This window comes from Pangasianodon hypophthalmus, chromosome 8 (assembly GCF_027358585.1).
Source record: "Pangasianodon hypophthalmus isolate fPanHyp1 chromosome 8, fPanHyp1.pri, whole genome shotgun sequence".
NCBI classification, from domain to species: Eukaryota; Metazoa; Chordata; class Actinopteri; order Siluriformes; family Pangasiidae; genus Pangasianodon; species Pangasianodon hypophthalmus.
This window is the reverse complement of record NC_069717.1, coordinates 23,660,759-23,688,120: the sequence shown is the minus strand read 5'-3', so window position 1 is coordinate 23,688,120 and position 27,362 is coordinate 23,660,759. Positions and strand designations below refer to the sequence as shown.

At 39.9% G+C, this 27,362-nt stretch overlaps 1 protein-coding gene across 10 annotated transcripts in view; it reads left to right on the top strand.

Annotated features, from left to right (window-relative positions):
• iqsec2b (IQ motif and Sec7 domain ArfGEF 2b) overlaps positions 1–27,362 on the top strand; it is a 51,280-nt gene extending 23,918 nt beyond the window's left edge. For 4 of the 10 annotated variants that reach the window (XM_053236200.1, XM_034306522.2, XM_034306520.2 and 1 more), the window contains 13 exons: positions 18,919–19,201; positions 19,536–19,853; positions 20,051–21,072; positions 21,470–21,631; positions 21,898–22,020; positions 22,144–22,310; positions 22,549–22,688; positions 22,811–22,936; positions 23,027–23,126; positions 23,212–23,373; positions 24,496–24,693; positions 24,906–24,976; positions 25,730–27,362. In XM_053236200.1, the coding sequence (XP_053092175.1) occupies positions 18,919–19,201; positions 19,536–19,853; positions 20,051–21,072; positions 21,470–21,631; positions 21,898–22,020; positions 22,144–22,310; positions 22,549–22,688; positions 22,811–22,936; positions 23,027–23,126; positions 23,212–23,373; positions 24,496–24,693; positions 24,906–24,976; positions 25,730–27,079 (4,222 nt within the window). In that variant the 3' untranslated portion in view covers positions 27,080–27,362. Of the gene's footprint in view, positions 1–17,791; positions 18,548–18,918; positions 19,202–19,535; positions 19,854–20,050; positions 21,073–21,469; positions 21,632–21,897; positions 22,021–22,143; positions 22,311–22,548; positions 22,689–22,810; positions 22,937–23,026; positions 23,127–23,211; positions 23,374–24,495; positions 24,694–24,905; positions 24,977–25,729 lie in introns of those variants that run through there. The other 6 variants (XM_034306523.2, XM_053236201.1, XM_053236202.1 and 3 more) reach the window with 5 other exon arrangements.

Sequence of the window (27,362 nt, the reverse complement as noted above, 5' to 3'; positions counted from 1 at the left end):
TGGTCTGTATGGTTTTTTTATAGTCTATAACATTATTATTCTGCCTTTTATTCAGATTTTTCGTTTTACAGTCATTTGGACAGAATGGTAAAAATAATCTCAGTTTAACAACAAAGGACTTTGATGTCTATTCATGCATTAAGCTGAAACAACCCAATTAGAAACTCAACATTCACATCTAATTGGAGTACTTTCTAATCATAGTCAGCGATGGAGCAAAGCCATAACTGTTTTTCCTGCCGTTTTCTTCTCTCCAGTTTGTGCAGGGCACGACAATATGCTAGATGTAAGTTAATGACAAATCAGAATTAGGCAGAGGTACTTAAGTAACTGCAATTTGTTACTATACAGTGGACACAGTGGTCTACACACCCCTGTTAAAATGGCAGGTTTTTGTGATGTAAAAAATGGAATCAAGATAAAACATGTCAGATCTTTTTCCACCCTCTAATGCTATCTAGCAACCAACAAGATTCAGGTGAAAAACAAATCAAGGGAGTCAAGAGAACAAAATTGGTTGTGCTCTGTGGGTGGGAGGGATGACATTCTCTCTCTACTAACAAGCACAGTGACAATTGTGGGCGTCTGTTTGCTAATGTATGCAGATGAGGGCAGATAGCACTTTGCTCTGAGTGCGTTACTCTGCCCTGCGACACAGCATGAGAAAGATGTGGTGGCTGCGTTCACGTGTCTCAGAGGAAGCATGTGTTTGCCTTCACCCCTCTCTGGGTGATAGCTGGAGTGTAATGGGGAGAGTTCGCTAGTAGGTGGTAATTGGCAAGACCAAACTGGGGAGAATATGGGGAAAAAACTTTATTAACTAGATATGAAATATCCAATCAAATCTGTATGGATTTGAAATCAAATTGGTAACTGGGGGCTCAAAGCAGCCACTAATGTCATTTATCATGTAGAGCTGGCTCTGCAGATTTGTTTTGCTTCTATTTGAAAACCACCAATGAACATTGCTGCAGCTAAAAAAGGCAGCCAATGTTATCCAGTCAAGGGGAAAGTGAAATATTTCAATCAAAGGATGAAGCAAAGCCAGAGGGTTCCTGAACCACCCAGAGATTTTCATCAGTGTTTTGATTTATTTTTACCTCAGAGGGCCTTGACAGTGACAAACAACTGTCTTTTAAGCAAAAGGTTAAGTTTAGGTTCTCAGATTTTCTCTGGGGGAAAAAGTTTTTTAATCAGTTCGAGGAACCTTGCATGAACCTTACCCAGCAGGATCCGTGAATATATATGAGGTTAAAAAAAAAATACCGCCTACGTGGATGCAGGGTATATTTGTCACTGCTGCAGTATAACAACTGCTTTTTATTGATACTGACATTTGCTCAGTTAGAACAGTCTAACAGTAAAAGTGTTCACAAGTAAAAGTGTACTTGTGTGTGGCATGTCAGACCTGAATCACTTCATTAATCATTTTTGTCATTCGAGTGACACCAGAGAAGCACTATTTTTAGGAGCTAACTGCAAAACCTGACTGTTATGCTTTTTTTTTTGAGATCGCAGAATTTTTTTGTCTAATTAACTGCATTTGTATCTGTGCTAACAGTGTCCCCTTGTGACATCAGCTCAGCAGACAGCCACCAACTTCTCATGAGAATAAAGAAAATACAGCAACCCAACAAATAAGCACCAGAATCAATAAACACATCACAAATATTTCATTCTACCAATTAATCAATTAATATTAACTTTCATTTTTCTAAAAAAAAAAGAAAGTTAATGTTATCTGAATCTAAACTTGTTATCAGAGTCAAGTTACTCACTGCATGTGTCCTTGCAATTCTGCTCAGTGATTTAGCAAGATTAACTAATTTTCATATTCTGAATAATCATTTATTTTTTCTGTTTCTTTTATGGGCTTGCATTTATGTCACTTTTTTTTATAGCTTTCTAATGTGTAAATTTCAAATGTTAATATAGTGAAATTATCTGCAATCCTGTGAAAACAAAATCCTATGTGCTACTTGACACATACAATCCGAAGCTGCTCATTAATTTTCTCGCCTCATTCTTTATTTGTAATAAGTCAGTTTGTAGGCATACAGTCATACATAACAACACTGAGCAACCCTATGTGATGATAATTGAAAAGTTGCTTTGCAACAGTTTGGACAGAACCGTGCACCTAATGAAAGTTTGCCTCACAGGCCCAACCTGCTATGTCTTAATTCATCTTTTCTCAAGAAACACTCGAGACTGCAAGCACATAATATAGTTTCCATGGGAAAACGAGAGGATTTGGATTAGTGTGTTTGACAGCAGCTGGCCTTGCTCTGCAGCCCAGCAAGCATTTAGAGGCTAATGTGAATTAAAGCCCATTCACAGTGCTAAAATGCTAGAACTTTTACAGATGGAATGAGTCATATACTCGCCAACTGTTTCAGAGAGGAAGAAGAGGTTGCCTTTAAAAAAAAAAAAAACTTTCAGGGGAATCTGTAAAGTTGTGGAGCATACAGGTATCAGACCTTTGTTCTTTTAACATGCACTTGCTAGCTTGCTGTGTTTTAGTGCGGTACTGAGTGATGCATATAGTATATTTAAAAAGGAATGGTACATTTCCTAACTCTGTATCAGAGTCATAATAGATGTGGCTGAATAAAAGATTGGTAAGGAAAAAACCCCACCATGTAATAAGAGCACATACAATATGCCGAGATCAGGCTGATCTCTCTCTCTGTTTCTGTCTCCACATACTGTTACAGGCCAGTATACAATATAATACAATACAATATAATAGTATTACATAGTATTATAGGCCAGTACAGCAGAATATTAAATAGGCATTTCACTGTCAGTCGTATCTGTAATCAAGTAAACAGTTTGCATTTAATGGCTCTTTCACACCTATTAGTCCGTTTGACAAATCAGAATCAGAGTGTAATTAATAAGTTTGGTTCGGTTTGGTGTCACACTGCACGTAATTTAAGTGAAACAAAATGCAAAAAAAAAAAACTTGACTGAGGAATGTGGGTGGCTGAAAACATACTCATAAAACTAATGGTACACAGAGATGGTGCCAAATAAATTATTAGGTAATTAAATAATAAAATATCTTGTGCATGACTTCCTGCTTTTATTCTTCTCTTTTTGTCAGTCTGTCCAAAATCCAGAAGCCACACATCACATTTCCGCTGTCCTTTGCTCAGTTTGTGCCTCATGGCTCTTTTTAGCAGCTCGCAGCTGCAAAAAATGCCTAAAATACACAGTTTTGGGTGGGGTTGAATCAGCGTCGAATTGCAGTCTAATCACTCATTTAGTTTTGTTTTGTCTTGGGTTGTTTTGATCCATACCCGAGTGTGATTCTTGTGTCCTCATCTGCCTAAATGAACCAGGCCAAAAACACACCAGGGTTTGATTCACATAGACTGAACACTGCATATGTGAAAGCACATATGTAAAAAAGACTGAACAATAAAAAAGACGTAGAAACTACTTTATTGGGAATGGATATTGTAAAAAAAAAAAAAAAAAGGCTTCATAAAATGCTTATAAATAGTAGTAGCCATTAAGCCCTTTCAGGGTTCCCATTAGCCTTCAGTAAAATCTACAGATGAAAAACTGCCATTGCAAATGAATCTGTGGACTGTGAATTATTTTTTGTTAATGGACACATCACAATCATAATGACCATGACAATAATTACAAAGGCCTGTCTCTACAGTCCTGTTGCTTTCAACGCTTGAGTTAATGCTTGCGATGCCATGGTGATGTATTTTAGTTCACATTTAAAGTGAAATGTTTCCATACAACTGACACGTCTCCTCTTGCTCCATGATTCTTGATTTGTGTCTCTCACGTACTGCAAGTTAGTGAATTTCATTAATTAATTATGACAGCCCTGATATTAAGTTTTCACAATTATACAAGCACACCACCAACATTACAGCTTTTCACTGCTTGTCTATCATATTGGAAGGATGTAGTATTTCTGTCATTTTCTGTCATGTTATTCCATATTCGCTGCCAAGATAAAACACACATTAGTTTCAGTTAGCTTTAAATCTGTGATTCTTGCCTTAATTATGGATTAGTATGTTTTGTGAATGTCTCAAGTGTGTCCTTCTTTTCACTTGAAAAGAAGCCACGTTCAGTGAGCCACTTTCCATAACTTCTGTGACAAATTTGCATATTTTTATGTGTTGCTTTGTCATCTGTTTGTTATTACTGTCTGGGCTTTAATTTGATCTCTTTGTCCATTTCTGTCCCTCACTCCCATCACTCTCCCCGTCTCTGTCAGACTGCACTCATTTCCTAGTCTCACCACCCTCACTCATTGCTCTTACGCCTCCTTCGTCAACAACCATCCCAGCGCTCATAGCTATGGTCATCATCAGTTCTGCTGCCCCTCCAGGCCAAGTAGGCCCAAGCCTCCTACCTCTCTCACCACCATCAAACCAAGGTAAGGGCTGCCAGTTTTACCTTGCATCACTCACAGTCCATACTCCTGTGTCCATATAAGTGTTTTTTCAGAAACACATTATGCTTTAAAATGCTACAAATTCCTTCACGGATAAGACAATTTAGCAACACAACAAATATGGAGTTAAGGTAGCACCGGGCAATGGTAGCTCAGTGGTTAAGACTACTGAGCAGAAGTTCGTGAGTTCAGTTCCCAGCGCCGATACAACCCTTAACTGCTCAGTTGTATCAATGAGATAAATGTAAGTGGTTCTGGATAAGGGTGTATCCCGTAAATATTAAACTAGCTGCATACAAAGCATGACTGCATGTTTTGAGGTTTGTCTTGCTGCTTGCATTTCTTCTAATAGTATATGAGGAACGTAAAAATTGCATTGCTGCATTCATTCGTTCTGAATCATCACCTATGTAAAGACAACAATTTTAATGCGAAGTAAGCATGAGGGTTAGTCATTCTGTGAAATGCGCAATGTTCATGCTCCACCCTAACAGTTCCTGGTTTGCAAAAAAAATAGATACATAATTCTAGGAATCACACTAGTTCTGCTGCAGGAAGTGATAAAATTCCAGGATCTCCTCCAGGAGAAACACATCTAAAGTTCCTGAAAATGTTACTAGGTTTCTGTAAAGATGGAAATATGTCTATTGTCAAATATTGCTTCCCACGCCCTTTCTGCTTCCCAAAAGGCCCACTGTGTCTCCTTTTTACACCATTTCAGTGCTCCAGCTATTTCTTTGTGGAATATTCCTTCCTTCATTATACATCATTGCATTCAATCCTGATTCCACACCCCGTTGTATTACCTTAACATTCCCAGTACATAAACCTTTGTCTGAATGGTCTCTTTTATTCATCTCTCCCTGTGTCTTTGTTCATTGCTCATCATTCCTTCATTTTGCTTTCTATCGGTCCTTGAATGTGAGAGTGACACTTTGGAAGAGGCAGGAACATGGCCACTTCAGCTGTGTAAACAAGAGGCCTGCTCTGTCAGAGGGAGATAGAGCCAAGTGAGATATGTATCTTTCAGACATCACTATGTTTAAAGTTTATCTTTGACTGTTACAAAGCTCTGACACTGGAGACTCCTTCCCTAAATTTTAAAAAACATCTTTTCACAGAAAACGTCACCGTATCAACAATTACTCACACTCTACAATTAATTATTAGACTAACAATTAATTATTAGTCTTAGATTATATGCAGTATCTGGCATAAAAGTCCTTGTAAATCAGTCATTACTATAGAAACGATAATCTATTAGAACGATTGCATTAATATAAACCTGTAATTTTCATGAGGCCGGAACTTTCAGAGCCGCTGTTATAGAAAATTAATCAGCACCTTCTGACCAATTAGAATTGAGAATTTAACAGCATTGTGGTATTATATTATATTATATTATATTATATTATATTATATTATATATATATACACAGTTATGCTTGTATATATTTTAGTTTATACCTGCAGAATGAGTTTTATATATATATATATATATATATATATATATATATATATATATATATATATATATATATATATATATATATATACATTTATATTTAAGTATTTCTAGGAGTGTTGCCTAGAAATCTACATCAGACTTTAATTTTAAATGCCAGTTTACCAGCTGATTTCAGCAGTTCATCAGGTAATCTGATCAAATCTGCACTAACCGCAGAGATACTGTAATGTTTCAAGTCTGACATCTAGTGGCCATTTGCAAGCCAAGTCGGCTTTCTATGATTTTTGACCAAATATTTTCAGTTTTATGTAGAAATGTGTGTTAAATTCATTGTCACTTTTTTTGTGTTGTGTTGTTCTTTTTGTTCTGTTTCCCATGATATTAATATTTTCCATTTTTTCATGTGATATGAATGTTCTCTCTCTCTCTCTCTCTCTCTCTCTCTCTCTCTGTGTCTCTCACTCATCTTTTCACCTTGGTGAGTAGAGAGGAGGAAGAGGAGGTGGACAGTGACTCTGTGCATCAGTTCTGTTGCACTGGATCTGCGTGCAGTAGTCCCTCCTCTTGGTAAACTTCATTATGGATGCAGCATGACACAATTTTTTGTTTCTGTTTCAACAGTTTTTTTAGGGTTTTTAAATTGAAATTACATTTGTGGACCTTCTCACAAGAAAAGCTTTCTAGCTGTACTGAGTTCCATTAAATGACACTATTTAACTGTGTGAAGAGAAGTGTGTATCTGTGAATTCATATCACCCTGGAGATTCTGATCTATTCATAGCTTTTCTGTCATGATCATTAAGGGTGAGCAATGCTGTAACATGGTCTTGCATCAACAGTGTGAGACTTCGGGAAAGATTCAGACTGCAAGTTGACTATGTTTTATATTTTAGGCACAAAGCAGGATTAAACACAATGACTTGACAAATAAAAATACATATGCATTTAATAACATTATAAATAACGTCTAGTTAATACAGAGGTAACAGATTAATAATAATACGTCAGTATACACTTGTAGTAATCTACATGTAGCACTACTTTACTCTTCCTGTAGGTGTTTAGGAACTAATCACCACATCTGTTTTGCCAAAGATTGAATACATATTCCCTAACAAGTGGTCATGATCCTTATTGTTACATGGTTCATGGTTGAACTATTTTTATTTTGCAGAAAAGGAAACATATTTGCTGGATCAGTTCACAAGCAAGTACTTCCCCTGACTTTCCTGATTAGATCTATATGTATGTTAACTAATAACTCACAACCTACTGTTATTCATTTCAGTGCTATTCATTAAATTCATAAATCCAGGAAAATGTTTTACAGACTGTAATGCTATTTTGCAATCCATATATTACTATGTCAGACAATAAAGTACTGCACTTCCTTACTTGTACAGACGACTCCAGAATATGTCTTGTGTGTATATTTATACATTGACTACACAAGGATCTATCTGTACCACCTTAATTGTATGGACAGATTGTTTACCTGAGCCAACTTTTTGTTGTCTGAATCTGATTTATAATTGAACTGATTTAACATTTGAACTTGTACTGATTTGATCCTGTGTCTGCAAAAGCTGTGGTCCATTTGTGAACATGCTCCCTAATATTGCTTTATAGGAAAAGTATTGATGAGCCATAAAAGGAATATTTAATGGAATAACTACCAACTGACAAAATACTGAACCTGAACGTCAGCCTGAACTCGAGCAAGTCAAATGGTTACCACCACATGGCTACTATACTGAATGTTACGTAACTCAATGAATTTTAGATAAGACGGTACGGCTGTTTTTGTCTTTTCCTGTCATAAAGTGTCACTGTTATACAGTAGAGTGTAGAATTGTACCACAACCATGAGCTGATTTAACTATTATTTATCAAAAATCATTACAATTTTACCCAGTTATGTATATTAAATTATTTACTTAACGCAGTGTGGACAATAAAATATAAAAGACTATAATATCTGAACCAAACTTGGTGTTAGAAACATACATCACAACAATACAAAAATAATAACATTACGCTGTTTCAGTTTCATTCTTTTCAGATAAAATGGATTTGTCCTGAATTTCAATGATGCATTCTTGAATAATAACTATTAACTGAATAAGAGTTTTCTTTAAAGTTTGACGAATGAAAAAAAAAAAGACTTTTACATAAGATACTAAATGCTGATTTGGTTGCAAGTGTGTTCAAAGGTATTAAGAACACAGAACTTGTGTCTGAAAGGTGGTATTTAATAATATTACTGTTAAAAGGAAACCCCAATTTGATGTAAAAGTTTGCTACTGCACGTTGTGCTTTTCTTCCAGCTCCAGAATTATTGGCACACTTCTCAAACATGAAAAATAAAGTTCCTTTGCCAGTCTAACAGCACTGATGAGATTACAGAGCAAACAATCTGAGACTACTTCTCAGTACAGAAATGCTCCAGATCCACCAGAGTTCCCGTGTGAACACTTTTCAGTAGAGGTTAGGTTAGTGGACATGTCAAAGGCTTGATTCTGTGGTTATTAAACCATTTATTGTGTGGATTTTGACATGTTTTGAATTATTGTCTTGCTGGAAGATCCAAACAAGAACGTCTTGGCAGAGGCAGCCAGAATTTCATTTACAATTTCCTGCTACATGGAGTCATTGATGCCATGTATGCTAGGTCCAAAGGAGACAAAAGAGCTCCAAAACACCACACCTCTTCAACCATACTAGAGAGTGGGGACATGGTTCTTTTCTCTAACTTTTCATGGCAAACCACTTTGAATGCTTGTTGACAAAAATCTTTATTTTTGTCCCATCTCTCCATAGAACCTGGTTCCAGTCAAAGTTTTAGTAGCATCTAGCAAACTCCAAAAAGGCTTTCTTCTGGCACACTTTCGAAATAACTCGTTGGCATGGAGTTGGTGTTTAATTGTAGATTTGGAGACTTGGTGACCCCAAAATGTTACCATCTTCTGCAAATCTCCAACCATTTGCAGAAAAAAGATCATGTGATGTTTTTCAAACTGTCCAGATTCAGTGAAGCTGCGCTCAATGTAGCCTCAGGTTCCTGTTCTTGGCTCACAGGAGTGGAATCTGGAGTCTTCTGCTGTTGTATACCATCTTCCTCGAGGTTCAGCATGTTGTGCATTCTGATATGCTTTTCTGCTCACCACGGTTGTAAAGACTGGTTTGAGTTACTGAAGGCTTCCTGTGATCTTGACCCAGTCCTGCCATTCTTCTCTGACCTCTCTCATCAACAAGGTGTCTCTATCCACCGAATTGCAACTCACTGGATGTTTTTTTTTTTTCTCACACCATTCTGTGTGTGAAACTCTAGACACTGTTGTGTGTGAAAATCCCAGGAGATCACCAGTTTCTGAAATACTCAGACCAGCCCGTCTGGCACCAGCAACCATGCCACGGTCATAGTCACTGAGTTCACATTTTGCCCCATTCTGATGTTTGATGTGAACATTAACTAAAACTCTTGACCTGTGTCTGCATGCTTTTATGCATTGCACTGCTGCCAAATGTTTGGCTGATTGGACGAACATTTCTCGGCAATAGAGGCACATGATTGTTTCTAAAAATGTAGTTAAAGAAAACTGCAGGATCCATAACTTATGTAACAGAGATTACTGTACTTTTGTACAGACAAACAAAAGCCAATGTGTGCGATCTACAGTGTTGAAATAAAGCCATTAGAATGTTTTAGAACTGCTTGAAATACCTTTAAAAACCTTTGTTTCTATATCTCGCTCACTCACCCACATGCTCACACTGCCATATATACACACACACACATGTATCATGAAAAAGAGCTGTAATTAATAACTGGCATTGACATATCATTGTAATACAGGTGTCTGAACTGCCTGAGTTTGGCTCCACCTCTTGACTGACACACACCCACCATTCCAGTATGAACTCAGGAAAAGAAAAGCTCTTTCTCTCTCCATTGCTATAGCAGTCCATGGGGTGTGTCACTTTAGAATGTACTGAAAACAATATCTGAGGAATTTTAAACATTCGGCTGTGTCTTTAATAAATGTGTGGGTGTAAGGTGTGCAAGTGCGAGTGTGAATGTATGCACGGTGACACCAGACTGATCTGAATCGAGACTTGGTAACTCAACATGATGGTAAGTTTTACTTTTACTAGTTCTACTTTTGTGTTCATTTAAACTTCATCACTGTTACCCAGGAAAACACACTGTTTGGATACGTATCCCATTTTAATGCAGATCACTTTGTTTTAGCAATTTCTTTACCAAAGTGCAACTAATATAGTATATTAGTGGCACAGTGTGCTCGGGTTTAAAGTTTCAATGAAACAATGCCTTAGCTCATAAAAAGAGATTTTATGTAACGTCCTGTGAATAGGTGTTTTTATTGGTGAAAGATGTAAAAGTTACATACTTTTATTTAAATACTACTTCCTGAACTGTGTGTGTGTGTGTGTGTGTGTGTGTGTGTGTGTGTGTGTGCTGCATTATATGAACGCAGAGACCAAGCCCTTTACTGACGTCAGCTCTAGTCTTTACGACAGCAGTGAAGAAGGGATTAAAGGAGTGCAGTCAAGAGTAGAATGTGATAATGAGTGGGTGTAGCTTTTGTATTTCAGTGTGTTTGTGTGTGTGTTTGTTTTTGCTCTTTCTTATGCTGACATGTGTATTCACCATTCTGTTAAAAAGCAGGAATGAAACATATAGAATAATCCAGAATAATTTGCCTTACCTCGAGGTATTACTCAATTGTGTCCAAATTGGTTCAAAACGGCAGAAGGAAAAGACTCTAAATTCTACACAATAAACTTCATGGACAGCAATCATTTAGAGATCAAAGAAGTACAAGTCAGTGCAATATGAATCGACAGAACAAAGGACAATACAGATATTAGAGGGATTAGACATACAATTGTATCATTAGTATTACATGGCAAGAATCATCTTCCTATTGTCACCAACATGCACTGAGCTCCAGAATTATTGGTACCCTTCATGGCAGCACATTATTCCAAAAAATAAACATTACAGACAGTTATTCGAATATTCTTTTTAAGCAGTTAGAGAAAGTGCTTACCTTTCCTCTAAAACTTTTTTAATATTTTCTTTTTAAAATATACTGTATATGTGGCAAAATTACTGAGACTGTAAATTGTCAACTTTGATAAAAGATCTCTATATTTTTTAAATTTACTTTTAGTCTCTAAAACTATTGTTGGCTTTGACTGCTGTTTTCACGAGGTCTAAATATGACATTGCACACATGTAAAATCCATTTGTTAACTATTACCATGGGAAAAACTAAAATATAGTGCCTGAAATTTTTATTCATGTACACCACCCATATATTTACTGAAAAAAGAAGGCTGCTTACAAGGAAAATCCACCGTACCCACTGTAAAATATGGTGGTGAATCAATGATACTTTGCGGATGGTCATCCAGGGGTTCTTGTGATGGATCATTGTTGGTATCATGAATTCTTCATCAACAAACCATCTCAAGACTTGTTTGTAAATTAATTATTGGCTGTAGATTAATTCAGCAAGGCAATGCCTCCAAACATTAATCCAGGTCAACAATGGTCAAAATGTGTTTTTTTTAAAAAAACAAACAAAAAAAAAAAACACCGAACTGATGTTTTGCAATGGCCTTCTCACTCTTCTGTATCTAAATGTATCCCTGTTGAAAACCTGTGGAAACCTGAAAATCGTGAACTGAAGGGCAGTTCAAAGACCAGAGATATAAAAGAGTTTGAAATGTCGAGTGGACAAGTGGTCCAAGATGCCACTACAAATGTTTTTTTTTAACCTTGGTCATTTTTTCTCACAGTGTAGTCTCCCTGAATTATTTAGCTGTTAAAAAAGGTTAAAAAAATAAATCATAACCAAGCGATCAAATATATATATTCATATATAATGACCAGTACAAATTATGACTGGAACATTTTAAAAATGTTAAACATTTTAACAAATACTTAGGAAAACAAGTTGTATTTCTTCTGCAGAATAATTTTGTCAAGGATTCTTGGTTGCTTGATTTTCTAAATTGCTTTCTTTGGCAGATGTTTGTGGTCAAGCAACCCTCTACAAATGTGTCCTATTTCATTAGACAATTCAGGAAGACCATTGGTGTTGTCATTCTCTCCAGTTCAGGCATCACCCATTAAATGGGGTGCCAATAATTTAGAAACCAGCATTTGCACTGTTTTGTAGAAAATTATATTTTAGATGTTTTATTATAAAGTGCTATTTTAATTCATCAAAATAAAACTACTCATTGTTGCCATATTATTAAGCCCAAGATATCAGTCATTAACAGTCATGTTTTTCATTTTATAGAATATTTTTCGCTCATTTTCATGAAGGATGCCAATAGTTCAGGAAGTGACTATTCGTGTTTTAGTTTTTTTGTTTGTTTGTTTTTCATTGAGAGTATGCAAGGAATAACAGATGACAGACTGTGCTGCTATACGAAAAAATGAATGCACACCGGGTGGTTGGGGTTTGAGTGATGCGAATGCACCAGCGGAGTCCCGCTACCCCCGAAGTACATTAATTTTCTATAACAGCACGATTTGGAGTGTGTTATTCCACTTATACCACAGTGATTTGCAAATGATTACAATGTTTAATTAATAATGTACAAAACATTGCACATTTTAACGGCATATAGATTTAATGTTGTGGAATGTCCAAGAGACAAGTTAGGTCCTGTTCTCACTTACATTATAGCCATAATAAACTGTCATTCCCACACCAGCCTCTCTTCTCTCTCTCTCCCAAAAAGTGCAGCTTGTGATTTTACCAGAAACCAGAAAGCATAAATTGTTCTGTCCTGAAGACTTTCCTGTGCTGACACTCGAGACTCCTTCCATAAAATTTAAATAAATATCTCCTAACAAAAAATGTCACAACATCAATGATTATATGTTTTACTTTGTTAAACAACATGTTTTTTAAGCCCATTTATTATTAGTCTTAGATTATGTGCAGCGTCTGCTGTACAAATCATTGTGTATGAGCTACTACTATAGAAAAAAATAACATTAGAACAGAGAATTAATATTACTTTATCATTCATGTTACAGCCAGAACTACCTGTGCTGTTATATGAAAACAGTGCACACCTTTTAACCAAACAGATTCGAGCATTCAACCATGCTGTGGTATAAATATACATATTTTATGTAGTGGCACACTGAAATTTTACTATACACATTATAGCATACAAGCACAAACGTGTTATTTCTTTTGTTTAAGAGGATTTATTGACACTGTCAGAAAAATAATTTGCATGCCATATCTTTATTCTCAAGGGTAATTCTGTTTGTACTAAATTTATATCCATATTTAACATGGGTTATATCAGTCAAATTGTATTCACATATAAAGTGTGAGTCTGCTTTGGGTCACCCTTTCATCTTTTCATCTGTATGTGCTGTCAAGTATAAAGAAACTTGATATCCTCCCTAATTTGCTTTCGTTTCTCTTCAGTCCCCATATTGACCTTCCACACTCACTTCTTGCTGAACTGTATCCCTTATATGAGGGCCCGGTGTTTGGACATACACAGCCTGTTCCCATTCCCACAGCTCATCTCCGTGTGAAGCATTTGTTAAAAACGGGCTAATTTTAGCCGTACTGCTTGCTCTTGCATAACTTGGCAGAAGAAGCAGAGAAAAACTGTGATGACACGTCATCCAAATGCTTGGCATATCTGTCTGTGAATTTGCGGTCTTGCTCACACAATGCATTTTTGCGATATTTGCCTTGCAGTTTGTCTACACTGTCATAGCTTTGAACTGTAGGGTTCAAATAAATGACCCATGATTTGATACTCAATTAGTTAGTTAGGTAGTTTAGTAATTTTATTATTATAAAATTTAAACAAAAATTGACATAATTTAAGGCGGAACCATGATTACCGTACTTGACATTTAAGAGCCTTTTTCAAAGAACTTGTTGAGCAGGCTATAACAAGATTCTTTACCAAGAAGAACATTCCTTATGGCACATCTCAATGTTTCAGTAGAAAAACTGAAAGTAAAATAGGAAAGTTTGTAAACTTCAAGGGGTATGTATATAAACGTCCTACCTGCCATAGACTTTACTGAACATCTGTACCTGCCTGTGAGACTAGCTCATGAAGATTTTTATTCTTTCTTCAATGTTTACTCATGAATGATCTGTTAAATAACATGTAGGTCTAACACACTCCAAAGGAGATCTCTATGGCTGTCTCACATGGGGTCAGAAAAAGTGTTACAATCTTACTGGTTTGATTCTAGGAGGACATCATGAGAAACACTTTAAGCTTAAACTAAAAGCCAGCAGGGCTTAAATAAAGTGCTTAACCCCAGGTTACCACTCTAAAGTGTCATACATAGAATATTTCTCAAAAGAATAACCAAAGAACATTTAAAATCCAAAACTCAAAAAACATCCAGTGAGTGTTAGTTCTGCAGATGGAATGAGAAAGGTCAGAGGAGAATGGCCAGACTGGTCTGGGCTGACGGGAAGGCTACGATAAGGCAAATAATTACTCTTTACCAACATGGTGAGCAGAAAATCAGAATGCACAACACGTTGAACTTTGAGCTGGATGAGCTACAAGAGAAGCTGAAGAAAGTGTTAGGGTATTAGAGTTTTAACTCCAGGAGTGCATCATGAGGAACACTTTAAGCAGCAGAAGACCACATCAGGTTCCACTCCTATCAGTCAGGAACAGGAATCATGAGGCTGCAGTGGGCACAGGTTTGTCCACACTGGACTGTTAAACGTTAGAAAAAAGGCCAGGCATTGTCTGGCACCAACAAACATAGCACAGTCAAAGTCACTGAGATAACATTTTTTTCCTTGTTTTGATGTTTAATGTGAACATTAACTGAAGCTCTTGACCTGTATCTGCATGATTTTATGTATTGCACTGCTGCCACATGATTGGCTGATTGGATCATTACAAGAATGAGCAGAGCTACAGGTGTTACTATTAGTGGCCTGTGGGCGTATATCCAAATCGACACAGAAATGGTTAAAGGGACACAAAATCAATGTTTTGCAATGACCTCTGAGCCACTGCATTTAATTCCTGTTGAACGACTATGGTGTGAAGTGAAGAGAGCAGTCCAAAGGCCAAGGATATAAAAGAGTTCTGCATGAATGAGTGGTCCAAGGTCCTTCTACAAGTGTTCTTTAAACTTGTTTACATTTTCTAATAGTGCAGTCTGTTAATCAGGGTAAACACCACCCAAACAAATTTCATTAAAGACAGTATAATTCATATTTGTATTATGAGTACATTCTAAATATTTTCTACATTTTAACGAGTACCTAGGAAAACAGATTGGCTTTCTGACTGTCTAAATCGCTGACTTTTTTAGACAGCATGCATGAACATGTTTACAAACAGGAAATGGATCAGATGAATTATCTAAAAATAAACTCATGAAGTACTTCACTTCATGCTGGTGCTTTTGATCTTCACATTTTGCTTATCTATCATCAGTTTGCAACTGATAACTCAAGGTCACACAGCACATAGAGGTCTGTGTGCTGTCCTGGGAAAACACAATTTAGTGATGAGCATTCTTTTTACCAATATTTCAAACAAAAACGTGACTTTAAAAATACCCGCCAACCTCAAATTTACTAACATCTTTGGTTTTAAAGATAGATGCCTGTTGAGAACTAGGTTAGCTGTCTTATAATGAGGCACTTGATAAGGTACATGAGTATATGAGATTAAAGTGGTAGCTATCGGCCAGTTATTTAAATATTGTCACATATTTAAAATGTTGTCTTTTAAGCAGTGTTCCGTGTATCTTACATAAAAAAAACATCTAATGAAGACATCTCTAAATAATGGGACAGAACAGGCCTCATTCTACCTGTTCACTGTAAATTGTTCAGTTATCCATTATGCAGTGTGGCCTGAGGCTTTATGTAGTCTTTCCTGGAGTCCAGTCTGAAGAATGTGGCATTCTCAAGTAAGAACTATAGACTTACAAAATATGAATGGTTTAATCAGTTCAGAGAATTGGTTTGGTCTGATTTTTCAGAGGAAGGGGATTAATTTTGGCCTTTTTTCCAGAAATATTGGACAAGTTGTATTTTGTATGATGTATTTATGGGGTTTAAGTTTACAGCTGCAGAACTACTATATGCGCATCATACAGAGTTATAATGCAGCGTCATGCTGTTTTGAATGCTGTTTTTCCTGCAGGGTTTTGGTTACACTTTGTTTATTGATCTTTAACTGATACTAAAACCTGCACTACCAAAAAATCATGTCAGTGCATGGTACTCATGGGGACTTGAGTGCAATTGTAATATTTGTTATATTAGTAGTCTGCTGCCAAATGTAACACTACAAATCATTTTCACAACTCGCAACTCACGTAGAAACACACTCTCTGTACAAAACCTCGGTAACCATAGCAACTCCATCCTTTCTCTTTCTCGAAGGACTGTCTCTCCTCCCACACTGGTCTCACAGCAACTGTCTCTAAGCAACTCGGATTCCTCCTTTCCTGTGTGTATATGAGTGTGCGTGTGGGTGGTCAGAGAGTGTGGCAGGAGCAGAGGATTAAAACAGGTAACGGAGAAGATAAAGTGTGACGTGGACACACACACACACACACACACACAAAAACACACACCCACACAAGCATCTTATCATTATGGAGAATTTCTACAGATTTTTGTATTAATGTAGCTTAATAACACTACGCCTACACTTACATCTATCGTTAACCTTGCAGTAACCAAAAGGAAGTCTTTTTTGCTTTTTTAGTTTTTGTATTTTTTTTTAAACTCCCCCACAAGGTCAAAATTGTCACATATTGTATTTCTAGCATTACAGAGACATTTGGTTCCCATAAGGAGACAAACCTCCTGAAAAGTTTAAACTTTGGATAGAAAAATCAACATTTGGTATTTTCTAATCATGACAGAGAGGACCCAGAATGCAATGCAGCTATATGATGCAGCTGCACTGAGCTACATCAGAGGCTTGGCTAGGTAGTGATCTACATTAGCATGACATATGAAGCTTTGGGAACTGATCTGTTGAGTGTACAGATGAGGAGGTGAGGCTAAATTCTACTGCACCACTATCAGCAGGCAGTTGAACAGCATTTTGAGTAATGTAGGAAACCTTTAACCAAAGTGAAAATGAAAATATTGATGAAAGAACTTTAATTTCATTACAAAATAAATCTTGAATGCCATTGATCAGCTTGTTAAATATATTCTCCAGAATTTGCAGAATGCAACCCTGCACGGTATGTAGAACCCAAAAAGAGTAATGTCGAACATTCACAGCTGAGGGAGAATTATATACAGTGCATTTTAAAGGCGAGCCGAGCAGCCATGGCTGGAACAGCCACTCACTCTTCCTGCCAGCCGCTCTCTTGCCCATTAACACCTCACAAACACAGGAAGCCGCATGATCTGAGGACACATAAACACAGAAGAGGCAAAGCGACAGAACAGCACATAGGAAAAACTCTACAGAAAGATAACAAGACAGTATAACATACTGTACATGTGCTCCAAATCCTCCAATAACTTCCTGTAAATACTATTTGCTCGATTTTAAAACTTTTTTACACATCCATTCCTCAATCTACTTTGTAAGCTGTTAAAAATTGGGGTTTTTTTTCAACATAATAAGACTGAATCATATAAGAGTCTACAAAGGCAAACCTCTTAGTCAAACTAAGACATGTACATTGCTCCAGTGCACTTCATGTAATTGGAATAGCAAGAAGGCAACAGGGAAGGAGGGAGGAAGGGAGGGAGGAAGGGAGGTACATGGACATGTGACCAGGTGGTGGTGACCTCCTGACTTTCTTCATAACAGCTGAGTCAATCCGAAGCCACAAACTCGTAGAGCTAGTGGATTATTGAACTTGGGATTTAACCAAGGGAAGCCCTGTGCTTGCTCACTAAATGGACATGTGTGTGTATCTGTGTGTGTTTGTATGTTGGTCTGTCTATGGCTGTACAGTAAGTTAACTTATCTAGTTATAATTTTTTTATTTCCTTTTTTTATTGTTCCTTCCGGAAACTTTGTATGCCTTTCTGGAGTAGCACACAATTGGTTATTGTCATTGTCTTCCTGTTCTGGTGTTTAATACTTGTGGTTAAAAGGTGAAAAGTACTGCATTGTGCTTTAGAATATAGTGTATATTGGAATGATGAGATACATAATAGCATAATGGAGCACTGGATGTGGACAATTGTTGTTTAAAGTGAAGCACATTTGCAGAAAGTGGAGGAACATTAGAGGAAACAACAGGCTTCATCAGACTTTTGGATCCACATTGCTGGAAAAATGTATCACTCCCTGCAGTCACATGCTGCAATGTTTCCTGTTGCAAACCTGACATGGGCAGTGGTACTGGGGAAAGAGTAACTGCCTACGCATTCACCTTATTTCCAGATAAGAGGACTTTGTGAGTTATAATTATGTCATAAGCAGTGTGGTTGACTGTACTTTTGCATTGGGGAGCTGTTGATGAACTAACCAAATAGCAAGTGCAATGCTGTGGTGATTTTGTGCTGTGTGTTTGCGACTGTGTGTATGTATCCGTCAATGTTACCCAGCAGGAAAGGAGACATGCTTCAGGGGGCTGAAGCCTACAAGTGAGTCTGCTCAGCGCTGTATGAGGGCATGCAAAAAAGCACATACAGTACAGTTTCTTAAAGCCCTATTCAATGTATGGCTCTTAAAAGTAGAATATTATTATTAGACCATAAATAAAATAATACAGTGGAATTTTTTGAAGATACAGAAAAATGTAGGTAAGTCTTAAGTATTTGTAGAACTTAACATTAACAGGTGTTGATCATCTCTTCTGACAGCTCTTGAGAGTCTCTGATTATCTCTGAAAATGCAAAGTCATGGAAAATGGATATTGGCATGCTGACTTGCTCGAGTTTTTTATCTCATGTCTTTATGGAGTGTTTCACATTTGAAAGATCCTATTGTATTCTCTTTCTTTATCCAAATGCAGTGTTGATGACGAGTCTCGGACCTCAGAGTCAGACCCCTTCTCAGACAGCAGTAAAGCACCTTATCAGCATCGCTCTGACTGCTACCGGGAAGGAAGCTGTGGCCCCCCAGGCCCCCGGGGGCCGGTTCTGGGCCCCCCAAGCCCAGCTTGCCTCACCTGGGCTCAGCGCACTCGTAACCAGCCGGCTAGTCTGGCCTTACGCAAACAGGAGGAGGAGGAGAACAAAAGGTGCAAAGCTCTGTCTGACAGCTATGAGCTCTCAACTGACCTCCAGGACAAGAAGGTACAGCGGTTATGATGTCATGTTAAGCCTCTGTAGTTTAAAACCATAATGGTGGCTGGAGTGGTGAGTGGTGTATTTTCACCATCCTCAGTAAAGTTCTGATATACTGTGTTGAGATCAATTCCAAAATAGAAAAACATCCTAGACCACAGTATTTATTTCCAGGTCTTCTCCAGATGTTCTTCACTACTTTGAAAGTCAAACTGTTCCAGAACCAGCTATCCATAAGTTTTGTGTATGCATGTGACCTCTTGTACAGCACCTTGGGCGTTTAAAGACAATCTGATCTTAAGTGGTCTGATTAACTTAGAACTGATGCCATGGTATTTTCCAGGTGGAGATGCTGGAGAGGAAATATGGTGGCTACTTCCTGAGTAGACGAGCAGCACGCACCATCCAGACTGCCTTCCGCCAATATCGCATGAACAAGAACTTTGAGCGCCTGCGCAGCTCAGCTTCTGAGAGCCGCATGACACGGCGCATCATCCTGTCCAACATGCGAATGCAGTACTCATTTGACGACCGCCAGCCTCAAGCACAGCCTCAGACCTGCCACAGCCCCGGCATGGGCCCTCCGCATTCACCTGACCTGGAGCCCGATTCACCTGCCCAACCAGAATATACACATTTAGAGGACTCCTTCTCTAAACAGGTGGGGGTACTATCTAGCAATAAAAACCTCAGCAACTGGAACTGGTATAACTGCTCTGGTTGGAGGTTGCTCTAAAATTGTAAAGGATGCACTTAACATAGGTTTTCAGAGTTAATATTCATATACTGTTGCATTGGCATGGTAAACCTTCAAGGTTCCTAATTGATACAAATGATGCATTGTTGTTTACACTTTAGGTGAAGTCCCTGGCTGATTCCATTGATGATGCGCTAGCATGCCGTCCAGGTAGAGACGACTCCCAGGACGGCCTCGGGGACAGTGGTGCTGTAGATGACTTCGGTGAGTGCATCTGGAGCAGCAACAGCCACCCATCTCTCCGTCGGGGACTGGCTGAACGGGAGCGAGGCAGCACAGGCGGTGGTCTGAGCATGCACGAGGATAGCACAGCCACGTCATACAGTGATGTCACACTCTACATGGATGACGGTTTGCCCTCGTCACCCCTCTCTCTGGACCGGGCACCAAGCAGTACAGACACTGAATTCTGGGGGGGGATGACCAGTGGGGTTGGTGGGCGAGAGGACAGCCGGGACACCGAGGGAGGTGGCAGCAGCAATAGCCGGCGCAGCACGCCATGTACAGAGTGCAGAGATTACCGCCTCCGAGGGGCACATTTGCCTCTGCTCACAATAGAGCCACCCAGTGACAGCTCGGTGGACATGAGCGACCGCTCAGATCGCGGTTCCCTAGGCCGGCAGCTGGTGTATGAGCAGGACTCAAGCGGGGGTTCCCCTCAGGGCACGCTAAAGCATAATCCCAATGCCAAAGCACAAGGCCAAGCACGTCCAGCTAGCCGCCCAATAGCAACACACATCCCACACCATGTGACTCACCACCACCATCATCACCACCACCATCATCACCAGTATCCTGATACTCCATCGTCTTCCTCATCCCCCCAGCAGCCCCCCACTACGCCTCTCTCATCCTCCTCTTCCGCACAGCTGCCTTCCGGTGGTTTGGATCAGCAATGTTGCTCAGATGGTGACAATGACTCACTAAACTCCACCACAAACTCCAACGAGACCATTAACTGCAGCTCTGGCTCATCATCTAGGGACAGCCTGCGGGAACCACTGCCACCTCTGGGCAAGCAGACGTACCAGAGGGAGAGCCGCCACAGCTGGGACTCTCCTGCTTTCAACAATGATGTGGCACAGAGAAGGCAGTATCGCATCGGACTCAACCTGTTCAACAAGTGAGCAAAATGGACAAAACTATGGGTACTTTCAGGGATTTCAGTTCAACAAAGTCAATTGCCAGAATTACACTTTCCAGAACACTAGATCTATTCTTTAGAGCCAAAATCATAAATAAGCTTATAAATGCAAGATCCTAAATGATATTATTGTCTCTGGAAAATAATGAATTATTGTACACTTAAAACTAAAGTGGCTATATAAGCCTCTTGGTCAATGGCTTTAAGAAAATAGTTTAAATGGGTAAGTATTTGATATCCCAATAGAGTGGACTCACTTTATGATGGTCTTCATAATATACTAAAACTAACCATATACTACTGTCTGAAACTTATGCAATATTCATTCTTGTTTTTCTTGGTACATTAAAATGAACTGTATCTCTGTTAACTACAGGAAACCAGAGAAGGGCATTCAATACCTGATAGAGCGTGGCTTTGTGTCAGACACGCCCGTTGGCATTGCCCGCTTTATCCTAGAGAGGAAGGGCCTAAGCCGACAGATGATTGGGGAGTTCCTGGGCAACCGACAGAAGCAGTTCAACAAGGATGTACTTGAGTCAGTAAATGTTCTGCAGGAAAAATGCAATAACATATTTAAAAATAAATAAATCTAAAGACCTAAAAGAACACTGAGGGTTAAATTCTATAGTGTTATGCAAGAACTGGGAAATACTGTACATTATACAGCTATGAACAGTAAAGAGACATTCTAGATTTTCAAGAATTTACATCAATTCTGATTTAAAAAAGACTGCAGCAAATGCACAAAAGTTTTTAGAAGTGTTCTAAAGAATTCATCCATGTTGTCTATCCATATTTCAGTTGTGTGGTTGATGAGATGGACTTCTCTGGAATGGATCTAGATGATGCTCTAAGGAAGTTTCAAGCCCAAATCAAGGTGCAAGGAGAGGCCCAAAAAGTGGAACGACTTATTGAGGCTTTCAGGTGTTTTTGTTTTTTGCTATCTATTTTCGCATTAATAAATATGGACCTCAGTATTAGTACTTGATTGTGAGTAGAATGTTTAGAAATCTTTGTTTAATTCTATCTTTCTTTCTTCTCCCTCAGTCAGAGGTACTGTGTGTGTAACCCTGCACTGGTGCGGCAGTTCCAGAATCCTGACACTATCTTCATCCTGGCTTTTGCCATCATCCTCCTCAACACAGACATGTACAGCCCAAGCGTCAAACCAGACAGGAAGATGAAGTTGGATGACTTCATTAAGAACCTGCGAGGTGACATTTCTGGCATATTTGCACATGCACATATAGTATATACACATATAAACACTTACAGAGTCATATTGAGGCTTATTTAACATAATCTGCTTGTGTGTCATATCAGCTTATTTCAACAGATAATAATTAATAAATCAAGGAATATTCTATAAACAGCACAAATTTTGTAGTCAAATTTAAAAATATAGTAAATGTTCAGTAACAGTTCTAACAGTAAGTGCCCTGTGTCCTTCAGGAGTAGACAATGGACAGGATATCCCACGTGACCTGCTGGTGGGGATCTACCAGCGCATTCAGAAGTGGGAACTGAGGACCAATGATGACCATGTCTCCCAGGTCCAGGCTGTGGAGAGAGTCATCGTGGGCAAGAAACCAGTGTGTTCCTTTTTTTTTTGTCATGATCTCTTGTAAAATCATTTTAGCTACCACTGTCAAAGTTAATAAGTTAATAATGCTGCTCCTGTTGCTGAACTTGTTACATTCTACTCGTTCTGCAGGTCCTGTCTCTTCCCCACCGCAGGCTGGTGTGCTGCTGCCAGCTTTACGAGGTGCCTGACCCCAACCGACCACAGCGCACCGGTCTACATCAGAGAGAAGTGTTCCTCTTCAACGACCTGTTGGTGGTACGCTTGTCAATATCAGCCAACTCATTACTTTTCCTCATATGAAGGCTAGGTCTTATTTCGCTCATTTTTATGTTCATCATCTGACAGGTAACAAAGATCTTCCAGAAGAAGAAAACGTCAGTGACATACAGTTTCCGTCAGTCATTCCCTCTGGTGGAGATGCAAGTTCACATGTTCCAAAACTCCTGTAAGATTTGCACAGCTGTATTTTTATGCTTGTTTCCTTACTTGTTTCCATATAGTTGAAAACAACTTTCTTCTTTCTTTCTTAGACTACCCTCATGGCATCAGGCTAACGTCAGCAATCCCAGGAGGTGAACGTAAGGTGCTAATTGTGTTCAATGCGCCAAGTCAGCAGGACCGCACACGCTTCGTCAGTGACCTGAGAGAGAGCATTGCCGAGGTGCAGGAGATGGAGAAATACAGGGTTGAGTGTGAGTATAGCCCCCTCTGTTGGTAATGTTAGTGAAGTACATGTTCTTCATTCTCTCTGACCACCGCATGGTGGATATGAGCCATACAACACATTAAAACATGGTAAAGGCTTTGTATACGTAAACAGCTATTAAATACCACAGAAGAAATCGCAGAAGGCATTCATCCTGTCTGTCAAATTCTGTGGTCCTATTTTAAGCACATATTATGAAAACATTGAGGTTTCATGTGGGAGTTTGCAGAATTTTTACATAGACTCACCCAGGGATATATATACAAAATACAATATACAAAAAATATTATATACAAAAAATACTGTAGAAAAACTGTTATGGAAAAAAAATAGTCAAAGATCAGTAACTTTTCAGTTTTTTTGTACAAAGATCCTCTATGGGGACAAATCAAATGCATTTACGTAAATCGATTACCTTAAAGAGTTTTCACAGACTTTTATAGTTTATTGTTTCATTTACCCTCTCTGGACTGATTACTGATTACTAAATGTTTTTTTTTTTTTTTTTAAAGGTGATGTCGAAAACTGAATGTTAGTAACAAAAGCAGAATATAAAGTAACTGTGCAATAACATTTGCCTCGTCAAAGCCCAGACTTAAATCTATCTGAAAATCTGGATGACCTGAAAATTGCTGTCCACCATCATTCTCCATCTATTTTGGGAGAGTTGGGGAAAAATTGCATTGAGGAATGGGGAGAAAATGCCAAAATCAAAATGTGCAAAGCTCAAAGCTGCAACTGCTCCAAAAGGACAATGCACTAAGCATTGACTCAGGGGGTTAATTCTGTAATATTTAATTATATGTATTAGGCAGCTTTTAGATTTTTTTTTTATAATTCTGAAGACATCTAGATAATTTATGTAATTTTATTTCTGTAGAATGTCAATTCAAAAGGTGCAGAAAAAATTCCATTCTAATATACTTAAATTTGTTATTGCAATACAGCAAAAATAGAAATAATCACAAGGAGGTGAATACTTTCTGCAGGCAAAATTCACCTATAGGGTACACCTGATTAAATGGCAAATCAGTTACAGTGTAGTATTCCACAGCCCTGCTATCACCTCTGGTTCTCTCTCTAACATGCTGTTCTTTTTTTCCTGCAGCGGAGCTTGAGAAGCAAAAAGGCGTGATGCGGCCCAGCCTTCTTAGCAGCAGTGTGGTGGGTGGAGGTGTGGGCGGAGTCAAGAACGAAGTAGTGAATGGCAGCATTGGAAGATCTAGTTTGGATGACAACTATTCACCCAGTGAAGGCCTGAAACGCACTGCTCTCAGCTCCTCACTTAGGGACCTGTCTGATTCAGGTGAGAAATGCACAAATACACACATGGTCACACACTAATAAATCGAAACATACTATATAATTACATAATTACATAATTACATAATATTACATAATTAGTAAGATAACATAAACACAAGTAAATGCCATCACACTCACATTTACAACTGTACACACATATACAAGAGAACACACTTCTTGTGATGGCCCTTGACATGTCGTAATTGGATGCAGGGAAACGCGGTCGCAGAAACAGCGTTGGTTCCCTTGACAGTACAATGGAAGTAAGTCTGAGTGGAGCAGAGGTCTGTATCTTTAGCTTTCGCCCAAAAAATCCATCACTAAAGTGACCACCTCACTCACCTCGCATGTCTGCCCCAAGAACCCCACCTTGAAAAAAAACCATGCGGCTCAGCCTCGCATGTCTCTCTATCCCCCCCAAACACCCAGAGTCATAAATTTGCATCTCTGTATTTCATGCCTGTGTGCACGCTGATATGCTCCCTGCTAGTGCATCAGAATGATGATTTACTATACATTGGCTTGAAGTAAATGAAATGACGTCAGCCATCAAATCTGTGACTGAGTGAGCCGTTGCATATTGGATCTTGTTGTTGCCATTTTATTTATAGTGGAGTTTGCTTTGTATGTGGTCTTCCTGCATGGATAGGCATGATGAGTAGTTGGTGCATCATTGGTTTTTATTCTGTGTGATCCAGCATCTGCATCTGGTTGTCTTTTTAAATTTTTATTGTATTAAGGTTTGATACAGAAGTGAAGTTGTTCCATGACTCTAATCAACTCACCCATTTCCCCTCCCCTGTCTTATGAAACTGTCATACTCTGTATCCTTTGGTCATTCTTTCTCTCCCATATTTCTCCTATGCTTCCCAATACTACTGTTCACACTCATCCTGCTATTATCCCTTGTTCTTGTCTGTCTGCACTTGCACTTCTTTCTGTGTTCTCTGTTTCCTCACACCTCCCTCCTCCCCTCTGTGTCTCCTCTTGCCGTCCTGCCGTCTCCTCCTCCTCTCCCCCCACTCTCTTTGTCTTAGGGTTCCATCATTAGCAGTCCACAGCCTCACCAGCGTTACCCAGTAGCCACTGTGCTATCGAGCTGCTATGGAACCGAAGAGTACCGGCCTCACCGCCCCATCCTGAGCCCCGGAGTGGGGGTGGGGGGTGGGCCGGGGCAGCAACACACCACGGTGCCCGCACCTTCTGGCACTGTGCCTCCAGCCTCCAGCAGCAGCAGCAGCAGCGAGAGAGGTGCCACCAGTGGGACGACGACCAGCGCCACGTCCTTCCTGGGATCACTGTTTGGGACGAAACGGGCCAAAACACCAGGCCCCATCATCCCGCCGGGGCCACCCTACCCCGCCCCTACGGTGCCAGCACCACCACCGCCTCTTTCCCCTTTGCCCCTGTGCCCTCCAGAGTCCACTGGCACATCCAAGATCCAGTACTGCCACACTATGGGTGCGGGCATGGTTGGGCACCCCCCGCCACCATACTGCCACCCGCACCAACGCTGCCAACACGGTGGTCCACAACGCCAGCATGCCACGCTACAGCGGGTCACGCTACCACGCCGACCAACCCACAACTCCTCCCCCTATCTGCCACCGCTCTCCCAACAAGCTTTTCAGGTTCGCTTCGGGAATTCGGGCAATGGGGGCTCGACGTGCGTGCCTCCTCCCCCCCTTTCTCCTCACTCCCCACTATCCCAACTCCCGCCGTTTGCCCTCTGCCACGCACAGCACACACACTCGGCCAGAGGGGGCGCCGCTGTGGGCAAAACACCACTAGTGCTGTCACACTCACAACCACACCCGCACCAACACGCACACTCCCACGGGCATACGCCCCACCCTGCCCATCCGCCACACTTCGTGTTCGCCAGCCCGCCGCCGCCCTTCCCAGCGCCCACTCCGCCACCCCTGCCAGCCTCCGCTCCACCCGCCGCGGCCCAGCACGCGTCGCCGGCCGCCCCGTATCCGCCCCCGTATCCTCCGCTTTCCTCCATCCCACCTCCCCCCCTCCACTCCCCTTTACCCCCCCCTTCCTCCCCCCTTACCCCTCTTACGCCTCTCTCCCCACTCCCCCCCCCCCTCGCACCCCGCCCCGCCACCGCCACAGGTCACGGCACCATCGCCAGGTCAGACTGGCACGGCCGACCGGGCCAAATCCAAGCCTGCCAGCCGGATCAGCACGGTAGTATGAGCAGGGGCAAGGGAAAGGTGCGCTCCTGGGGCTCGCTACGAGGTCCCCTGGTGGTGGGAGGAGGAACAGCAGAAAGATTGGAAGACATGGGAGGAGGAAGCCGGACCAGGACGGAGGGCAGCAAGAGGAAACGCAACCTACTGAGACTCTGTTACTTTCATTTGCGCTTCCCACAAGTATAGAGGGAGACAGGACATGGGAGACAATGTGCGTATACACGATAAGCACATTTAGAAATGCACTACATGAGTAAAACAGGGTCCGTCATCATACAGCGGATTACAGTACAAGAAAATCAAATCTCAGAAATGATGAAAAGAAGCACAACTGACTTTAACTGAAAGTGTGTAAGTTACTGACTAAGTGACAAGCAAAGAATTTCTTTGTTTTCTTCTCTTTCTTCAATTGTACATCAAAATTTTAGCCATAGCACATAAGAGAAATAAAATGCAGCCAGGTATCAAA